This window comes from Arvicanthis niloticus, chromosome 13 (genome assembly GCF_011762505.2).
Source record: "Arvicanthis niloticus isolate mArvNil1 chromosome 13, mArvNil1.pat.X, whole genome shotgun sequence".
Lineage (NCBI taxonomy): Eukaryota > Metazoa > Chordata > Mammalia > Rodentia > Muridae > Arvicanthis > Arvicanthis niloticus.
This window is the reverse complement of record NC_047670.1, coordinates 2708284-2729323: the sequence shown is the minus strand read 5'-3', so window position 1 is coordinate 2729323 and position 21040 is coordinate 2708284. Positions and strand designations below refer to the sequence as shown.

Genomic DNA, 21040 nt, shown 5'->3' with positions numbered 1-21040 from the left:
CATGTGCTTCAGATATACCTAGCTATTGTTCTGAAGACACTGAGCGGATCGGATTTGGGATTAGACTCATGTAGTGACCCTGACAGTCAACATTCTCTTTGACTTTAAATTATAGACACACTGACTACTATGCTCTCTTTGCTCTCATTGTCTTAAACAGGCTGCAGATACCTTGGCTGTGAGGCAAAAGCGAAGAATTTATGATATCACCAACGTCTTAGAGGGAATTGATCTAATTGAAAAAAAATCAAAGAACAGTATCCAGTGGAAGTAAGTCACAAACCTTACTCAAACCCTGTCCCTGATACAAATCAAACTTTAAACTTTTCTTTTTCGCATATGCTCAGTTTTGGTCCTGTGATCTCACAAGACCTGTCTTACCTGGTCTTACCTGGGACCGACCTTTGGCCCAGCCTCCCTGTCCGTTGTATGTTGGATGTTTCCTTGCCCTCTGCACTGTTTGATGTGTTAGCTATGGTATGGTTGCTTGCTTATGACAAATAAGTTGTTTTTAAAAGTACTTCCTTTGGCCTTAGTGTTTTTTTCTTTGTTAGAATTCTGCCCAAATACCAGAAGTTATAGTTAACTTTACCAGCACCTTATTGTACATTAGGAGACTTTTAAATTTCACTATCAGAACTGATACAGTTTATTTATTAATATGGGCATTGGTATTTTGCTTGCATGTATGTCTATGTGAGGATGCCAGATTTTCTGACAGATAGTTGTAAGTTGTCATTGCAGGTGCTGGGAATAGAACCTGTGTCTTCTGGAAGAGCAGGCAGTGCTCTTAACTGCTGAGCTATTTCTCTAGACCCTGTCAGTAAAATTTCCAGAAAGTGAGTTTAGAGCTTTGGTGTTTAAATTTTGTAAGGATTTTAATGTTTGATTTTTCAGAAGAGTGTAAACTCATTTTGATTAACCTATAGGTCAGTTTTATTACTACAAAAATGAAATGATATTAAATGAGTGTCTGATCCTGTGAGTATTTATTCTCATGCTTGTAAGGGGTGTAGGTGCTGGCTGTAATACTAAAGAAGTTATAGATAGATTAAGATATCTTAAAGCTGAAATTGAAGATCTGGAATTGAAGGAAAGAGAACTTGACCAGCAGAAGTTATGGCTACAGCAAAGCATCAAAAATGTGATGGAAGACTCCATTAATAACAGATATCCTTCTGAGTAAGTTACATATATAAGCTGTATAATGTATATATACAGTGCTTCTTTAACCTCAAGTGCTTATGCAGTTAAGCTTTACAAATGAATATAGCATTTATAATTTTCTAATAACTTAGACTAGTATTTTTTTTTTATTTTAGGATAAGAGGTATAAAATTTTACTTTTTTTTTAGGTTATATTTAAATTTCTTTTTTTTTTTTCAAATTTTATTTAATCTTTTTTTTTTCACTCCAGATTTTATCCCCATCCTGATTCACTGTTTCACATCCCATACCTCCTCCCCACCCCCTATCTCCATGAGAATGTCCCCATTCCCCAAGCTCTGGGACCACCAGTCTCTTGAGGGTTAGATATCTCTAACTAAACCCAGACCCAGAAGTCCTCCGCTGTATATGTGTTGGGGGCCTCATATCAGCTGGTGTATGCTGCCTGGTTGGTAGTCCAATGTCTGAGAGATCTTGGGCGTCCAGATTAATTGAGACTGCTGGTCTGAGCACAGGGTCACCCTCTCCTCAGCTTCTTTCAGCCTTTTCTTAATTCAACCATAGGGGTCAACAGCTTCTGTCCTTTGGTTGGTTGCAAATATCTGCATATGACTCTTTCAAGCTGCTTGTTGGGTGTATCTGAGGGCAGTCATGATAGGTCCCTTTTTGTGAGCACTCCCTAGCCTGAGTAATAGTGTCAGGCCTTGGGGCTTCCTCTTGAAGTGGATCCCCCTTTGGGCGTGTCACTAGACCTCCTTTTCCTCCAGGTTCTTCTCCATTTTTGTCCCTGCAGTTCTTTCAGACAGGAACAATTATTGATCAGAGTTTTGACAGTAGGAGGGCAACCCCATCCTTCACTTGATGCCCTGTCTTTCTGCAGAAGGTAGGCTCTACAAGTTCTCTCTCCTCACTGTAGGGCATTTCATCTTAAGGTACTTTTCTTTGAGTCCTGAGAGTCTTTCACCTCCCAGGTCTCTGGTATTTTCTGGAGGGTACCCCTTACCTCCTACCTCCTGAGATTACCTGTTTCTATTCTTTCTTCTGGCCCTCAGGGCTTCAGTCCTTTTCCCCTACCCAATACATGATCATGTTTCCCTCTTCTCCTAACCCCTCCCCCCATCCCCTTTCCCTTCCAGGTCCTTCCCTCCCTCCTCACTTGTGATTACTTTCTTCTGTCTCCAACTGGGATTGAGGCATCCTCATTTGGCATTTGGGTCCTTCAGCTTGTTGACCTTTTTTAATTTTGTGGACTGTATTTTAGGTAATCTGTACTTCTCTTTCTTCTTTTCTTTTTTTTCCTTTTTTTTTTTTTTTTTTTTTTTTTTTTTTTTTTTTTTTTTTTTTCATACCATGCATGCCCCTTTGGGTCTGAGTTACCTCACTCAGGATGATATTTTCTAGTTCTATCCATTTGCCTGCAAAACTCATGATGTCCTTGTTCTTAATCGTTCAATAGTATTCCATTGTGTAGGTGAAACACATTTTCTGTATCCATTATTCTTTTGTGGGACTTCTGGGCTGTTTCCAGCTTCTGGCTATCACAAATAAGGCTGTTATGAACATAGTGGAACACATGCCCCTGTGGCATGATGGGGCATCTTTTGGGTATATTCCCAAGAGTGGTATAGCTGGGTCTTCAGGTAGATCTATTTCCAATTTTCTGAGGTTTCTGATTTCTAAGGTAGTTGTACCAGTTTACAGTCCTACCAGCAAAGGAGAAGTGTTTCTCTTTCTCCACATCTTTGCCAACATGTTCTGTCACCTGAGGTTTTGATCTTAGCCATTCTGATTGGTGTAAGGTGGAATCTCAGGTTCCTTTTGATTTGTATTTCTTTGATCACTAAGGACTTTGAACATTTCTTTAAGTGCTTCTCAGCTATTTGAGATTCCCCTGTTGTAAATTCTCTGTTTAGTTCTATACTCCGATTTTTGATTGTGTTGTTTGGTTTTTTGGTTGGTTAGCTTCTTGAGTTCTTTATATATTTTAGATATTAGCCCTCTATCGGATGTGGGGTTAGTGAATATTTTTCCCCAATCTATAGGTTGACGATTTGTCCTATTGACTATTTCCTTTCCAGTTTCATGATGCCCCGTTTATCAATTCTTGATCTTAGAGCATGAGCCTTTGGAGTTCTGTTTAGGAAATCCCCCCACCTGGGAAGCCAATGATTCCAAGGCTCTTTCCCACTTTCTCTTCTATTAGATTCAGTGTATCTGGTTTTATGCTGAGGTCCTTGATCCACTTGGACTTGAGCTTTATGCAAGGTGACAAGTATGGGTCTATTTTCATTTTAATACATACAGACCAGCCACTTAGACCAGCACCATTTATTGAAGATGCTTTCTTTTTTTTCCATTGTATATTTTGGGCTTTTTTGTCAAAGATCAAGTGTCCATAAGCGTGTGGTTTTATTTCTGGGTCTTCAGTACTATTCCATTGATCAACGTGTCTGTCTCTGTACCAATACTATGCATTTTTTTCACTACTGCTATGTAGTAGAACTTGAGATCAGGGGTCGTGATTCTCCCAACAGTTCTTTTAAGAATTGTTTTTGCTATTCTGGGTTTTTTTTTTTTTTGCCTTTCCAGATGAAGTTGAGAATTGCTTTTTCCATGTCTTTAAAGAATTGTGTTGGCATTTTGATGGGGATTGCATTGAAACTGTAGATTGCCTTTGGTAGGATGGCCATTTTTTCTATGTTAATTCTTCCAATCCATGAGCATGGCAGATCTCTCCTTTTTTTGAGATTTTGGATTTCTTTCTTGACAGACTTGAAGTGATTGTCATATAGATCTTTCACTTGCTTGGTTAGAATCACACCAAGATAATTTTATATTATTTGTGGCTATTGTGAAGGGAATTGTTTCCCTAATTTTTTTCTGAGCCTGTTTATCATTTGTGTAAAGGAAGGCTACTAATTTATTTGAGTTAATTTTATATCCAGCCACTTTGCTGAAGTTGTTTAACAACTGGAGAAGTTCTCTGGTAGAATTTTTGGGGTCACTTATGTATACTATCATATCATCTGCAAATAGTGATACCTTTATTTCTTCTTTGCCAGTTTGTATCCCCTTGATCTCTTTTTGTTGACTTATTATTGTTCGAGGTAGCACTTTGAGTACTATATTGAATAGATATGGGGAGAGTGGACATCCTTGTCTTGGCCCCGATCTTAGTGGGGTTGCTTCATGTATCTCTCCATTTAATTTTGATATTGGCTGTTGGCTTGTAGTAAGTTGCTTTTATTATATTCAATTATGGGCTTTGAATTCCTGATCTCTCCAATACTTTTAACATAAAGGGGCGTATATTTTGTGAAAGGCTTTTTCAGCATCTAAGATGATCATGTGATTTGTTTTTGAGTTTGTTTATATAGTGGATTACGTTAATGGATTTTCACATATTGAACCAACCTAGCATTCCTGGGATAAAGCCTACTTGATCATGATGGATGATTGTTTTGATGTATTCTTAGATTTGGCTTGCAAGAATTTTATTGAGTATTTTTGTATGGATATTCATAAGTGAAATTGGTCTGAAGTTCTCTTTTTTGCATGAGTGCTTGTATGATTTAGGTATCAGAGTAATTGTGGCTTTACAGAATGAATTAGGTAGTGTTCCTTATGTTTCTATTTTATGGAATAGTTTGAGGAATATTTATATTAGGTCTTCTTTGAAAGTTTGGTAGAGTTCTGCACTAAATCTGTCTGGTCCTGAGCTTTTTTGGTTGGAAGGTTTTTAATGACTTCTGTTTTCTTACGGAATATGGGCCTGTGTCCAGGCCAGCTGGACAATGAAGTGGGACCCTTAGACCCTGTGGAGAGGACTGAGATGCGAGAGAAAATAAGGAGGCACAGCAAGTCAAGAGGTCTGATCAAGCTGGCAAAGATTTTATTGTTCACACGGGTTATATACTCTGCAAACAGGATATGGGGAGGGGTAGGAAAGGAAAGAGGGCTTTGTAGGTGGAGGAAGCTAGCTGCAGCTGCAGGGTCTAAGTTATTCTCACAAAGCCTTTCTGTTACTAGGGGTTTTAAAAACATCTATCTAGCGGGATGTTGGCTAAATCTAGAGATCAGGAGGAAGGGTTACTAAGGTGGGTTGCTATGAGGCCTTGTTTGAAGTTATGAGAACTGACAAGTGAATCATGGAAGGTAAGCAGAAAGAAGAATAGTAGATAGGAGAGCCAAGGGTAAGTGTTTGCCAAGAGTAAGGCCTTGCCATGGCTTCTCACAGGCCTGCTTAGTTCACTGGCTCTTGATTTAGCTTTGGTATATGGTATCTGTCTAGAAAACCATCCATTTCATTTAGATTTTAAAGTTTTGTAGAGTATAGGCTTTTGTGTAGGATCTGATAATTTTTTTAATTTCATCTGTTTCTGTTATGTCTCCCTTTTCATTTCTGATTTTATTAATTTGAATACTGCCTCTAGGCCCTTTAGTTAGTTTGGCTAGGGGTTTATCTATTTTGTTGATTTTCTCAAAGAACCAGCTTTTGGTTTTGTTGATCTTTCTATTGTTCTCTTTCTTTCTATTTGATTGATTTCGGCCTAAGTTTGACTATTTCCTGCCCTCTACTCCTCTTGGGAGTGTTTGCCTCTTTTTGTTCTAGAGCTCTCAGGTGTGCTGTTAAGTTGCTAGTGTAAGATCTCTCCAGTTTCTTTACTAGGACACTTAGTGCTATGAATTCTCCTCTTAGCACTGCTTTCATTGTATTTCATAAGTTTGGGTATGTTATGTCAACATTTTTATTGAATTCCAGGAGGTCTTTAATTTCTTTATTTGTTCCCTGATCAAGTTATCATTGAGTAGAGAGTTGTTCAGTTTCCATGTGTATTATTTTTGTTGTTTTGCTGCTGTTATTGAAGACCAGCCTTAGGCCATGGTGATGTGATAGGATGCATTGTATTATTTCAGTCTTTGTGTATTGGTTGAGGGTTGTTTTTTGACCAATTATATGGTCGATTTAAAGGAAGGTACCATGCAGTGCTGAGAAGAAGGTGTATTTTTTGTCTTAGGGTGAAATGTTCTATAGATATCTGTTAAATCCATTTGGTTCATAACCTCTATTAGTTTCACTGTGTCTCTGTTTAGTTTTTGTTTCAATGACCTGCTCATTAGTGAGAGTGGGGTGTTAAATTCTCACTCTATTATTGTTTGGGGTTCAATGTGTGTTTTGAGCTTTAGTAAAGTTTCTTTTATAAATGTGGGTGCCCTTGCATTTGGAGATGTTCAGAATTGAGACTTTCAGAATTGGGACTTTCTCTTGGTGGATTTTCCCTTTAATAAATATGAAATGTCCTTCCTTATCATGCTTGATAACTTTTGGTTGAAAACCTGTTTTATTGGATATTAGAATAGCAGGTCTTACTTGTTTCTTCTGACCATTTGCCTGGAAGACCTTTTTCCATCTTTTTACTCAGAGATAGTGTCTGTCTTTGCTATTGAAGTGTATTTCCTGTATGCAGCAAAATGATGGATCCTGTTTGCATATCCAGACTGTTAGCTTATGTCTTTTTATGGGTGAATTGAGTCCATTAATACTGAGAGATTAAAGTTAGTTCCTGTTATGTTTGTTTTTGTAGGTGGCACTATGTGCATGTGGCTTTGTTGTGAGATGATTAATATCTTGTCTTTTCTTTGTAGGTACCTTTCTTGTGTTGAAGTTTTTCTTCTAGAATCCTCTGTAGGCCTGGGTTGGTACATAGATACAGTTTGAATTTGATTTTGTTCTGGAATATTTTGGTTTCTCCATCTATGTTGATTCAGAGTTTTGCTGGATATAGTAGCCTGGGCTGGTATTTGTGCTCTCCTAGAGTCTGCATGACCTCTGACCAGGATCTTCTGACTTTCATAGTCTCTGCTGAGAAGTCTGGTGTGATTCTTATAGGTCTATCTATGTATGTTACTTGACCCTTTTCCCTTGCAACTTTTAATATTCTTTCATTGTTCTGTGCATTTAGTGTTTTGATTATTATGTGACAAGAGGATTTTCTTTTCTGGTCCCATTTATTTGGTGTTCTTTAGGATTCTTGCACTTTTATGGCTATTTCTTTCTTTAGGTTGGGGAAATTTTCTTTTATGATTTTGTTGAAGACATTTTCAGGTCCTTTGAGCTGGGAATCTTTGTTTTCCTCTATTGCAGTTATTCTTAAATTTGGTCTTTTCATTGTGTCCTGAATTTCCTGGATGTTTTGGGTTAGGAGTTTTTTATGTTTTGAATTTTCTTTGGCAGTTGTGTCAATCTCTTCTAGGGTATCTACTACACCTGAGATTCTCTGTTTTATTTCTTGTTGTCTGTTGCTGATTCTTATATCTGTAATTCCTGACCTCTTTCCTAGGTTTTCCATTTTCAGGGTTGCCTCCATTTGTGTTTTCTTTATTGTTTCTACTTCCACTTTTAGATCTTGGACTGCTTTATTCAATTCCTTCACCTGTTTGTCTTTTCCTGTATTTCTGTTATGCCTAGATTGTAAAACAACCCCAAAGAGACCACCAGGAATCATACCATCAATGTAAGCATATGAGGGTCTTTATTGAAGCTCAAGCTTGGGCCACCAACCCTCCTGATGGAACAGAAAGGAGAGTGAACCTCCAGGTCTTTATAAAATTAAAAACTGCAAGTGGGGGTTTCCAATCCTTGGCATTACATGAGAGGGTAAAGTAATGCTAGTCTTTAATGTTAGTCTACTTGGTTTACAGTACCTGGTTCAACCACAAGGAGTGAGCGTACATCAAAAAGGGACATCTTGACCTGGGAAAGACTTATGTTTTCTTAGCCCACTCTGTTGTTACCAGCCAGCTGCAGCTGCTGTGGCTATTTTGCAACTGCCAGGGACATTTTGTGATTTCTCTCAGACCTCAGGGGAGGAGCCCATGCCTCTCTAGGACAAGTTAACTTAGAATGGAGTCTTAAAAACAAAATGGAGTTTTATTTTGCTACCTCAGTCCCTTCATTTCTTTAAGGGATTTGTTTCTGTTTTTAAGGGATTGTGTTTTCTGTTTCTTTAAGGGCTTCTACCTGTTTTCCTGCATTTCTTTAAGTGAATTATTTGTATCATCCTTAAAGGACTCTATTATCTTCATGAGATAGGATTTTAGGTCAGCTTCCTGATTTTCAGGTGTGTTGGTGTATTCAGGCCTTGTTATGGTGGGAGAATTGGGTTCTGATGATGCCCACATATATAGGCTTCTGTTGCTTTTGGTCTTGCGCTTGCTTCTCACCATTTGTTTATCTCTGGTATTTGCTGGTCTGAGTGACTCTGTCTGGAGTCTGCCTCTTTTGTCCCTAGGTTGCTTCGGGTATCCTGTTGGATCCTCTGACTGTGGGGTCTTCAGAGGGGCAGAGGAGCTGCTGATCTGTTGCCTTGGCTGCAGCAGATCTCCTGGGAGGCTTTCAGACTGTTCGTCTTCAGAGGAGCTGTGAAGCTCTTCTCCGGGGGAGCCTACAAACTGTGTTTTCTGTTTCCCTGTGTAGCAGAACTCCAGGGAGGCTTTTCAGTCTTTTGGGTCAGTTACCCTGCATTTGGCAGAGACCCTGGGAAGTCTTCAGACTGTGGTGGCAGTTGCGCTGTTACACAGGGACTCCTGGGATGCCTTTAAGCTGTGGTGTCTTCAGGGGAGCAGACAAGCTGGTGATCAGTTGCTCCGTTGCCCAGTGTGCAGCAGATCTCCTGGGATGCCTCAGTCTGTGGTGTCTTCGAGGGAGCAGACTAACTAGCAGTCTGTCCCAGCAAGAAAGGACTGGCCAGAAGGGGAGTGGAATTTGTCGGACAGGGGTTTTGAGGCTTGATAGTTCCGGAGTCCATTAGGCTCCCTGCGTCAGCTGTGGGACTTTTAGGGTTCTTACCAGATGCCCTGAGTGCAGCAGATCACTGGGATGCCTAGTATTTTTAACATACTAGCATTTTAAGTTGTATGTATTTAACATACAGGATGAAGTATTGTAGCTTAGCACAGAGGTCCGTGAATATTATTATTATTGTAAGGTTCCTTAAATAATTACGTTCAGTTCTGAGGCAGTAAGAACTGAGTAGCTTTCAGTTTTGAAAAATTAATTTGAGTTTAAAGGAATATCATAAATTTATAGTCCATGCAGCTTCTACCTAATACTACCCCAAGAATGTTTATTGTGATGTGGTCAGTATGTTCTTTACACATGGCAGTCTTTCCTTAGACACCGTGGAGATTTCTTTTGTGTGCTTGTTTATCATACTTTTTGTTTGTTTTGTTGAGTTTTTAATACACAGTTTCTCTGTGTAGCCCTTGCTATCCTGGATGTTACTATGTAGACCAGGCTGGACTTGAACTCTTGCCTCTGCCTCCCAAATGCTGGATTAAAGGCATGTGCCATGATCCCCTGGCTGCTTACCCCCTGTAATTTTTTGGAAATTTTGCAATTTATCTTTACTCACCTCACAGAAATATTTGAGTAAGGTATACAATGCATTCCTTATATTGTCTTGTTAATTTTGTGTGGGGGTCAAAGCTCCATACTCATGTTAGACTAGTGGGAATTTTCAAGCTGTGTTCTGTGAAACCCAAAGATTCAGAAACCACTGAGGTGATCTAGTGTTTGTTGCCCTGTTTTATAACTTTGTAAGATTTTGACCATGCCCAAGTCTCTATGATTTCACTAATTCTTAGAATTGGCAAGGGATCATCCAGGAGCAGAATTGTAGGAGTAGACTATTTAGTCCTAAACCATATGAACCTCCATCTGACCACATACAAGATGCAGCAATCCTATGCCTTCCTCATCCAGGGGCAGGCAACCTAGGATCCTATAGTAAAGAGTTGGTCAAAATTATTCAAAGTAACAACTTCTAAAATGTTTCTCCTTCTCTCCACCTTGCTTTTTATATGAAGACCCTAACAACAGCTCTGGACTGATGCTCTCTCATGTCTTCTAATCACACTGTTCTATTTCCCATATGGTCTCCGACACCTTTGTCTCTAGGAGCTACAAGCCTCTTTGTAGCCATTTAATTCAAATAAAAGATAAGTAGTTATCCAAGAAAATTGAGCCTGCTCTCCACCAGTGTTGATGCTCTTTCCCATCCATTCTCTGTGTACACACACACCCCGTGTGTGTGTGTGTGTGTGTGTGTGTGTGTGTGTGTGAGAGAGAGAGAGAGAGAGAGAGAGAGAGAGAGAGAGAGAGAGAGAAAGAGAGACCATTTTCCATCATACCCCAGAAGTCCTCAGAAGTCATGAACCAGAATCACTACTTACAGGATTGTATTTTGTCTGTGTGACCATGTTGCAGCACTTTTCATTCATTGAATTTCAGTTTGGCATTTAGGTGTAGTGTGTAGACCTTGATATAAATGTTTTTCCTTAACTCTTACGACAGTACATTTTCTTACGTAACTCACGAAGACATCTGCAATTGCTTTAATGGTAAGTACTGTCAGCCTGTTTTTATAACTTTTTATTCTTATTTATTTTTGGTTTTTGGAGACAGGGTTTGTCTGTGTAGGTCAGGCTGGCCTCTGGTTCTAGAGATTTGCTCCCTATAATTAAAGGCATGGGCCACTACCACCTGCTATATTTTTTGAACAACCTGTAGATTCTCACAATTCCCCATATACTCAGCCTGTCAGTATTTTCAGGAGTTGGGAATGTTTTTCCCTTTCTCTACAGTGGCATGTTGATAGGCTGCTTCTGTTTTTCTTTTCATGGCAGTAACCTTTTTCACTGCTTTTATTTCATGTGCGGGAGGGCAGGGCAAGCAAGGGACAAGGATCTTAAATCAGCAGGATTTAGCAGGCTTTGGAAGGTCACAGTAAATAACAAGGCTTAAGCTGGATACAGGGAATGTGAAATGTAAGAATTGTCATGAAACTGAACAGTAGGTAGTAGTCACAGGTGAAACCTGGTGAGCAAAGTTAGGTGAATCTGTTTTATAATATTATTTCTAATCCTGTGCCACGTTTACTGCTTGAAATGACAATGTGATGTATTAACTAAGGTGAAGGACACTACATCCAAAATTGTGAAATAAAACTCTGTGCTTGTTTATATTATGCAGGTTTTCTAAAGGATAGCATGCGTATTGCCCATCCACAGTAATCAATTGGCTAAGTTATCATTTCAAATATAAACTGAATCTCAATGAAAAGACTGTTGGAAATACAAATGGCCTTGTCTTATTTTACCAGCAGTTTTTATGCATTTTAATGAAGTTTGAGGAAAGCTTTACAAATCGGAAATTGCATAAAAGCTTTGTAATATGTGGCTTCAAAATAAGTTTACTTAAGGGCAACCTGTTACTCTATTATACCTAGTCTCTAGTGTCCTTTTGTTTCAATGTTTGAATGCTTTAAGAGACTAAAAGGGTGTAGTCTCAGAATATACAGAACACCAAGTAAAAGAAAATAAGGATCTGAAAATTTTAGTGAGAATAGCAGCTAAGTCTAAGAATGCCTTTATGAGCTGATGTGTCTTCATTTAATGTGCGGAGTGTAGCAGCCTGTTACGGCCTTCATTTTACTGAATCTGATGTCATTGGGCCTAGGTTTCTGATTGTTTTTTTTAAAGACAGGGTCTCAGGTTGGCCTCAAACTCTTTGTATAGCCAAGGATGACCTTCTGGTTCATCCTGCCTCTTCCCCTTTGCGCTGGAATTACAGGCATGTTCCATGACCATGACCTATGACTTATGACCTAACTGGTGTTGGGGATAGAACCCAACCCAAGGCTTTTTTTAGTAGACTGGCTCTCTACCAAGTGAGAAACACCTCCAGCCTGTGTATTGTCTTTCTGTATTTTTTAGATAAATTCTCAAGTAGCCCATGGTGGCCTAGAACTCACTGTTTAGCAAAGGTTATCCTGGGATTCTTAATTCTCCTGCCTTCACCTCCCAAGTGCTGAGATTAAAAACATGCACCACCTAACCCAGTATCCTGGGACCAAATCTACTCTTCTGATTTCCGACCTCTCATTCTTAAATCTCTTATGATCTACAGCATTCTTACAGTTAAGTATTTATTTATTTTGCCAGGTGATACGCTGTTGGCCATTCAGGCACCTTCTGGTACACAGCTGGAAGTACCTGTTCCAGAAATGGTATGTAGCATAGCTGTTATACAAGTGGGAAAAATAGATCTACCATTTTATCAGAGACAAATGTGTTTTTTGAGACAAACAAGAATTATTAGAGTTTGAACATTTTTGAGTTATTGCTATTAAGATATATACCTAAAAACATTGATATTGAAATTTGAACATCTTCACTACTTTGGTAAAAGTGGCTGAATGAAATCTGTACTTCCCTTCTCCCCTAATCTTGAAGTATTTAGGAATTTACATTATTTGTTAAAGCCTCAAGAAGCAAATTACCTTTTTGAAAAAAATTTTCTTATCTATGTAGGAAATCAAGTCAATTGTCTTTTGCTTGATGGGTGGAAAGGTTTTGGTTTGTGAAATTTGTAAATTCAAACAGGATGTTGAGATTACCAGTCGTGGTAGCTTACTTCAGATTGGAGTTCATACATGTTGAGAAGTTATAGAACATTACTGAGCACCACCAGATAACATCACAGACAGTGAAATGGATGGCACTGTGTCCCTGTAGTAATCATCCTAACATGTGAGACACTGAGGTTTGACGCCAACCTGGACAACGTAATAAAAGGCTATCAAGTAGTGATGAAAGTGTGGAACAGGAAAGAAGTAGAAGGGGGAAAGGATGAGACAGGTTATTTGGTTAGCATTCTACAACTACTTCTTTGATAACTACCATTTGAGCAAAATTTGCCATTAAGGCACAAGTGGCTTACAGACCTTAGAATCCCTGTTCTCTTGGTCAGTTTTTCATGTGTTTGCAACCAAGTGACTTTGTTATGCGAATTTAGGTGTTAGATGCTAATGACTTTGCTAGTCTTTGCTTTAATCTTTCAAGTTAGCTAGCCGTGATTAATACTTGCTTGTTTATACCCAATAACTTCAAAGGGACAGAATGGACAAAAGAAATACCACATAAATCTGAAGAGTCACTCAGGACCTATCCATGTGCTACTTATAAATAAAGAATCCAGTTCATCTAAGCCGGTGGTTTTTCCTGTCCCCCCACCTGATGACCTCACACAGCCTTCCTCCCAGTCCTCAACTTCGGTGACTCCACAAAAATCCACCATGGCTGCTCAAAACCTGCCTGAGCAACATGTTTCTGAAAGAAGCCAGACTTTCCAGCAGACACCAGCTACAGAAATATCTTCAGGTTGGTAGAGAGGCTTTGGTCTAAAAACTTCACATGAAAACATAATTGCCATATGAAACAGCTCAGAGAGCTAGTCTGAATTTGTCACTTCTTATATCTGAGGCAAAATAATCTTACTCCATTTGGTACCCTCTATAGTCTATATACCTGTCACTTGAAGAGATATAAAGATTTTATGGCATGTCCTTTCTGTATTACTAGATACACACACACACACAGAAAAATTTATTCAGTTACAATGTTTAGAACTCTTTATTCTGAGCAAATACAAATGTCACTGCAGATGTTAAAAGCTGTATTATATATAACTTGTATTGTTTGCTAATGGAATACTTCATTGCTTCCACTTCAAGATTTCATAATCAATAATAATGAAACTAGATTTTTACTTTGACACGGGTCAGTGTTTAAACTCTGTGTTGCCTATGCATATCTTGCTGCTTTCTGTACTTTTTATATTATAGCTGAAGAGCTGCAGAAGAGAAAGTATAGTCTTTAAGAAAGTACTAGTTAATTTCAATTTAATTGGAACATATAAGGCAAAAAAAAACTATATGCTTTAGATTAAACCCAGTTAATACTGTTGGTTTCCACCAAAATTTTTAAAATTTAAGTTTTAAATTTAAAAATATAACAACAAACTTAAGAAAATTGAGTATTTTCTGTGTATCATTCAGTATAAAGAAAACGCTTGGGGACACATTAGACTTTTTGGGCATCAGATGAAAATGCTAGCTAATAATAAACCTGTTAAGATTTTTACATGGGAACGTAGAAGTGAGATTTATGCAGTGATGAACATGGGAGTGGGGGGACTTGGAAACTGTACTTTTGGAAATCCGAAGGTAGCCTTTCAGGAGCTTCAGAGACAGAAAACTAGATGTTTGCAGTTAGAGCAGTGGAGAGAACATTAAGGGTATTAAGGGTAGAATAGGGTGCTACCAAGGGGGATAGGAAAGAGAATCAGCAGATATGAGAAATACTGTTTAGGCAAAGTAAGTTTTGATGTATAAGATAGAGATAAAATGAACAGGAGAAATGAAGTGTTGTTGAGTCAGTGGAATTATATCACTCTTGTGACACAGACTAAGTTTTAGAAGAATGGAGACACTTTGCCCCTGTATCGTTAGTTTGGTGCCAAGAAAGTAATAGGTACTCATGAGATTTGTCTTTTCCATGTTCTAGTACCTTTATTCTGCCCATCACACTATTAATGTGACTATCATTATTAAAACTTAAATGCCCCTATTACATTTCTGTTTCCAACAGGATCTATTAGTGGAGACATCATTGATGAACTGATGTCTTCTGATGGTAAGAAGTTGAAAATTTTACTACCGGATATACATTACTAGAGTTCAAACACCAAGTGACTCAGTATTAAGGTGTAGAATCTTTTAGAATTTTTACTTACTTGCATTTTTAAGAGAAAGAACCTGTAAGGAATACTTTTATTAAAAACTATTGGCACACTGGCCCAGGAGTAACTGAATAGTATGTCACAACCAACAGTTTTGTATGGACTCTCACCACAGGCTATTTCATGCTGCCCACCTCAATCACTGGACTATAACTAACGTTAGCCAGGGTGCTTTTTGAAATGTATGAAATGATTACTATAAGTCAACTGTCTGTAGTATGCTATTTAAGTCTCTGGGCTTTTGTGCAAGTTTTTGGACTAAGCTGTGGAAAATTTTATGTTAACCATCATAATTCATGTAGAAACCAACTCTAACAATGAAACTTTTTCCTTTGCAGTGTTTCCTCTCTTACGGCTTTCTCCTACCCCAGCAGATGACTACAACTTTAATTTAGATGATAATGAAGGAGTTTGTGATCTGTTTGATGTTCAGATACTAAATTATTAGATTCCACGGAAACTTGGGACTGTTATCTACCTCTAACTTTAACATTTTAGGATTCTTAATAACCTAAGTATTTAAAATTATGAATGTAACACCTTTTTAGTTCACTGACTCTGAAATGTTCTTCCCTAACATTTTATTTTATTTTTTACTTCACAAAACTTGAAAGGGCTCTGACTGCTTGTGGGGGGCATGATTAACTGTCCACCAGCACGCCCCTCCAGTGATTACATTGAGTTTCATTTAGTGCTGAATTCTGTAGCTTCCTCTCCTTAGAGGACAGTTACAGCAGGCTTCAGTTCATCACAACAAAACATTGTCCAGAAGATCACATATTTGTCTTTTGTTTTTACTGCCTCAAAGCTGTTTCTATGTATCCTTTGAACAGACATTCACTGCCATATATAAAGTGAAGGATATCACAGTTGAGTGAACAGATTTTGTGAAGTGCCTTCTGTTTTAGCACTTTAAATCTATCAGTTTGTTGACTTCTGACATTCCACTTTCCTAAAGTACAGGAAAGATCTGTTTATGTAGTTTGTTTTTAATATGTGCCAATGCCTGTACATTAACAAGATTTAAAAAAAATAAAGTTTTATGAAACGTTGAGTTTATTGATCTTCGGGGAAATGTGATGCACTGTCACTGTATTACAATTGTGCCAATAGTCGTGTTGCTTCATCAACGTTAGCTGCTTCATTTTTATGGTGCTTCTGAAAAATCAAAAGGAAGGAAGTTAAAAACAAAGTAAAACACCTAAGTAGCAGCAGACCAAACCTCCTTGAATACAAACTGTTACCTAGTTTAATTCCTCTAGTTTACTTGTTTCCCTTTGGAAATACAATACAATGCATATTTAAACTTAATGTTTGAATATGGCTGAATGTACCATATGCAACAAAATACTAAGTAAAAATTATAGTAGAATTCTAGTAGAATCAGTGTACTTAGTGTACATTAGAATGAACCAATTGTTTTTCATTGTATCAAGGGTAAACAGCAGAATAAATAGATATTTTCTAGAAGGACTGAAACCTTGAAGAAATTTTTTGTGGCAAACTTTTCTATGAATTACAGAATTATTTCTCTGAAGGAGTTTTAGAGCCTTTACAAAGACTGGTCAGAAAATAATTCTGGCACACCTGGAATATCTTGCATTATTGGGTACTGCAAACAGTGTACAATAAGCTTGTGGGGGTGTGATGTTTTCCTTCACAAAACAGGTTAGATCAGGGGCTTTGATTTGAAGAACTTATACCCAAAAAACTACTCTTATGGACCATTCAGTAAATATGCTTTTGCATGGCTGATGGAGATTCAGTCCATGGAGGTTGTATTTCCTTGCTTCCGGCAAGACCTTAATTCATCCTCAAGTGACCTTCTTTCTATGATTGTAGCTTGTGACCCAGAACAAGGACAACAACATACACTTCAGGAGTAATAGCCTTAAATGTCAGGAAAACTCCTTAGTTTCTACTTACCAGCTCTTTCTGCACAGATTTAAGAGAAAGGCTTTTTGAGAAGTTTGCAAGTTCTTTCTGTATATTTACAAAAGCTCTGTTCATTCTGTTGATTTTTTCATGATTCACAATGTTTATCTGTTAAAAAAAATTATCCATAGTCTCATAACTATTAAAGATAAAATGACCTCATCATTTTATCTTGTTAAGCATAAAAAAGTTAAGTACTGGATTGCCTAGATATCTCAACAGGTAAAGGCATCTGCTGTACAAGCTAGGCCCTGGGATTTGACCCTCTGCCCTAAGAGATTCTCTAAGCCTGCAAATGGCATGCACACATGCATGCATGCATGCATGTATGTGGCATGCACGCGCACACGTTTTTTTTAAAAAGCATATAAATTCTTTACTAAAATTCACAAACTACAGTTGTCTTATGAGAGTCAGAAAGTTTGTATTTTTAAAAACAATCATTTTGATTTATCTCACACTTAAGATTTTAAAGATATGAACGGATTAAAATATGGGATCTGGGATTAGAAAGACGGCTCAGGGGACAAAGTTCAGTTTTCAGTTCCACATTGTTGTGGCGCACAACCATCTCTACGGGTCTGACATCCTCTTCTGGACTCTGTAGGCCCACACAGAAGTGACACATGACACACATTAAGGAGAGCAACATTTTTTTTAATGTGACCAGTCCTAGCTATGTTGCTTATATAAAGTAAGAAACGTGGATCAAATTTTAGTCTCTTCAGATATTAAACTACTGAGCCCTTTCTGGATCACTTTCTCTAGATGGATGCTCCAGTAGCCCTCCTGAATCTAAGCATGGAGAAGAAATGGTACATTAAACACTGCTACCAGTTTCTCCTTAAAAGCCTTGGTTCCTTCGTACCACCATCTTAACCAGTACTCCTCCCTGACTACTGTCACCCATAAATACCACATTTATTTGCTGCTTTGTGAAAAATTCAAAACACTGGCTATGACCATTATATGTATGGAATCACTGCTTAATGAGTTCAACAAACATAGTCTAATGGCCTGTTCATCACAAAGTCCTGAGCAGTCAGGCCTTTTTCACAATCAACCTCTACCCCCTACTCCTCTGAGACACCTTCAGCTCACAGTTCACTTGTTCTCGTCACAATAGGCATTCATTCACTCAAAAACTGTTTTTAATCCTCGCTGTTCACCTTCACTAGCATGGATTCCAAACTGTTAACCACTTATTTAGAGCCATTTGTTTTCTCCCTTGACAAAATTTGCTTAGTAACCCGGCTAAGTGCAATTGAACTGAGTCCAGATGTTAAGCTAACTAAAGACACAACTGGCTGCCTGGCTTCATTAAATTAATTATCACAAATTTTAGTCTATCATAGAGATCAAGTCTTAAAAAGCTACTTTCTGAAGATATGAACTCTAAGCCACCTACTTAGACCCTTACTCTGATCCTATCAGCCTGTGTATTAGTATATCATAGTTTAACAAAGTAATCTTCCTTAAATAGACTATACTCTTTCCTCGCTTGGAGTGATGAATGTTCTCTGTAGAAGATGCTGCTCCCAGGATTCCCCAGCTCTATAGAATTAACTCCTCACCTTCATTCAGGTCTTTTAAACTACAAAGACAATCCTATGGAAAACTCCAGAGTTACATCCAGTTTTACTTCCTCCATAGTTAGGAAATCTCAAATCTCCTTTAGAAACTATATCCCAGTTCTTGAGAGAAACAAGAAAGTTGAACCTTTTTAGTTTTACAGGTATTTTCTGGGAGGGGAAGAGGGCTTCTCTGTTAAACAGCCCTGGTTATCCTGGAACTCACTTTGTAGACCAAGCTGGCCTTGAACTCCTAGAGATCTGCCTGCTTTTGCCTCCTGAGATTAAAGGTGTGTACCATCACTGCCTGGCCAAAAGTGAGTTTTTAATGGACTGTTACATCCTAGAAAGCTGGCTCATTATTTAAGCTAAAGTATGATCTACTTAATCATTAAAAATTTTTCTCATATATTTTGAAGTATAAAGACTTAGAATTTTTATGTGTATGTTGTACATCTGCCTAAGTTTATGTCCACCATGTGTATACATGGACCAAACAAGGTTATCAGATCCCTAAAACTGGAGTTATAGTCAGTTGTAAGCCATGGTCCTTTGCCAAAGGCAATAAATGTTCTTAATGCTAGGCCATCTCTCAAGCACCTATTTTGAAGAATAAAAAAAATATATATTTCAGCCAAATTCTTCATTTTATAGGCTTTTAAATTCCAATCTACTAGCTGCCAAGCTGCTGGCTCACACTGTACACCTTTGTTAGTAGAATCTTGAATATGTTCAGAGTGAACTAGTAAGAACTGCCCTTCATATTGTCTGAACAGTGATTTCTATAGTCTCATACAGCTCAGTAGGCTATTTCGTAGGATCTCATATATGTGGAGTTGGGGGTGGGGGAGTTGGTTTTACCCACCTCTTGAATTTGTATTTTAAAAGGGAGGGTATTTACCTTAATATTTTTAAAAAGTCTTGCCTAGTAAGAAAGGCTGTGAACTTCTGTTAAGTAACAAAATCCCACAGAATCCCACTGTTAGTTTACATTTTGCTCATAAGCAATCTCAGAATACTTAAATACTTACCTTCTTAAGATTAGTAGTAACTGGTTTTGCCTTGTTTTTAGCCTTGAAAGTTTTGTGGCTAGCTATATGAAATACATTCCTGGACTTCTGCCCTTTTAGTTTGTTCTTTGCCATTGTCTAGAAAAAACAAAGGGATTCAGTTAAACTGCTTTTATTTTGAACCACAAGTCAATTTAAAATTTTAAAGTCCATCTTAGTTCAGATTATTTTAAAAGTTGTCACATAAATTCCCTGTCTTTCACTCCTGGACATTTTGCCAGGTTTTGAGATATGAGGCACACATATCTCAATTGTTCCTGCATCACTAGCACCAGGTCTCTGGCACCTAGTTATGTTGGTTGTCGACACACACAAGCAAGCAACCCTTTGTGCGAAGTACCATTATTCCCATTTTAGAGATTTAAAAAGTCATGCAAAGATTTAAAGCCATACAAGTTAGACTAGAGGTCATTATACTATACTGCTTCTCTCATGAACAAAAACCTGCAACATTTTCTGCTTTTGTTTGATTAGATCATAAACAAAATCATGCTAGGCACCTGTTGTATTTAAAGTTTGTTATCTTCACTTCCACTATATGTTTTTGGGTGCTTTTCTGCTGTAACTCTGTCGATTTTTTTTTAATCTTTCTCTTTACTGAAAGTTCTCCAAGTTTTTGCACAAGTCAACTGCACACAGTGGTAATCCAGACATACACGGGGCAATAATGCCTTGGTCTGTTCAGCTGTCGTACTCTTGATTCTGGCCTAAAACCTGTTGTATCTTCCCTTTGCATTTTGCTCAAACTTTCTATCTTGACTAAAACTTCCACCAATACAGCCTCAGTGTGCATACACAGGGAGTATACATACACAATACTTATTACAGGTGCCTGGCATGTTTTGGTTTATGATCTAATCAAACAATATGGATACACAATATGCAGTGTGTGTATGTGTGTGTATATATGTATGTATATATATTTCCATATATTGTATATATGGAAACAACACACTCTTGAACCCTAACGGTAAAAATATAATTATAAGCTTTAAAATATAATTAACAGTAGAAAATACATGAGTAAAAAGAAATAACAAAGACATTCAACCTATTATCTAACCTCCCCCATCTACCCTCTCATCTAGTATTCACTAGTCACTTACTAAGTATGAAGTAATAAAGACACACAAACAGCCAGATAGGTATTTTACATGCACAGATATTAACGTCAACATGAAGCATACAAAAAGCGTTACAGACTCGAATGACGAGAGACGCTTACTAAGATGGAAACACAGAAAAGTTCGAGAAGACAGCAGCCTAACTAAAGCCAGGTTTTGAGAAAACTGCTACTTTAAAATTGTGAACTGTTCAAACACCCTGCCAAGGGGTGACTGCAAGGTTTCGGGCCTGGGCACCCGGGTAGTTCCATCGCCCACGAGGAGTCGATAGAGGACTTGAAGTTAACAGAAAGGCCTCGGAGCCGCGGCTGCCAGCATTCCCACCACGCCCTGCCTGGGCCCCAAACATTTGTCCCCAGCGCTCCAAAAAAAACCTCACTAGCTTCTCACCAAGGTTCACGAGGCTGTTCAGGTTCGCAGTGACACCATCCACAAGCTCAAGACACAGGAAGTTCCGGAAAGAGGAGCCAGTCAAGTGAGCGCTTTACAGCCGTAACCCCACCCACCGAACGGACCTTCCCCCCTGAGCGG

General features: G+C 38.2%; 2 protein-coding genes across 3 annotated transcripts in view; one reads left to right on the top strand and one right to left on the bottom strand.

Annotated features, from left to right (window-relative positions):
* The window catches only part of E2f5 (E2F transcription factor 5), a 24612-nt gene extending 8749 nt beyond the window's left edge, over positions 1-15863 (top strand). The window contains exons 2-8 of one of the 2 annotated variants that reach the window (XM_076911210.1): positions 161-270; positions 1009-1172; positions 10528-10569; positions 12172-12236; positions 13122-13389; positions 14659-14703; positions 15148-15863. In XM_076911210.1, the coding sequence (XP_076767325.1) occupies positions 161-270; positions 1009-1172; positions 10528-10569; positions 12172-12236; positions 13122-13389; positions 14659-14703; positions 15148-15257 (804 nt within the window). In that variant the 3' untranslated portion in view covers positions 15258-15863. Of the gene's footprint in view, positions 1-160; positions 271-1008; positions 1183-10522; positions 10570-12171; positions 12237-13121; positions 13390-14658; positions 14704-15147 lie in introns of both variants that reach the window. The other variant, XM_076911209.1, reaches the window with a different exon arrangement.
* On the bottom strand, positions 15848-21040 carry Rbis (ribosomal biogenesis factor). The gene is made up of 4 exons (XM_076911211.1): positions 20900-21040; positions 19347-19463; positions 16736-16852; positions 15848-15967 (listed from the first exon to the last, which is right to left on the bottom strand). Exons 2-4 carry the CDS (start codon positions 19458-19460, stop codon positions 15905-15907), a joined length of 294 nt encoding a protein of 97 aa, XP_076767326.1. The 5' UTR covers positions 19461-19463; positions 20900-21040; the 3' UTR covers positions 15848-15904.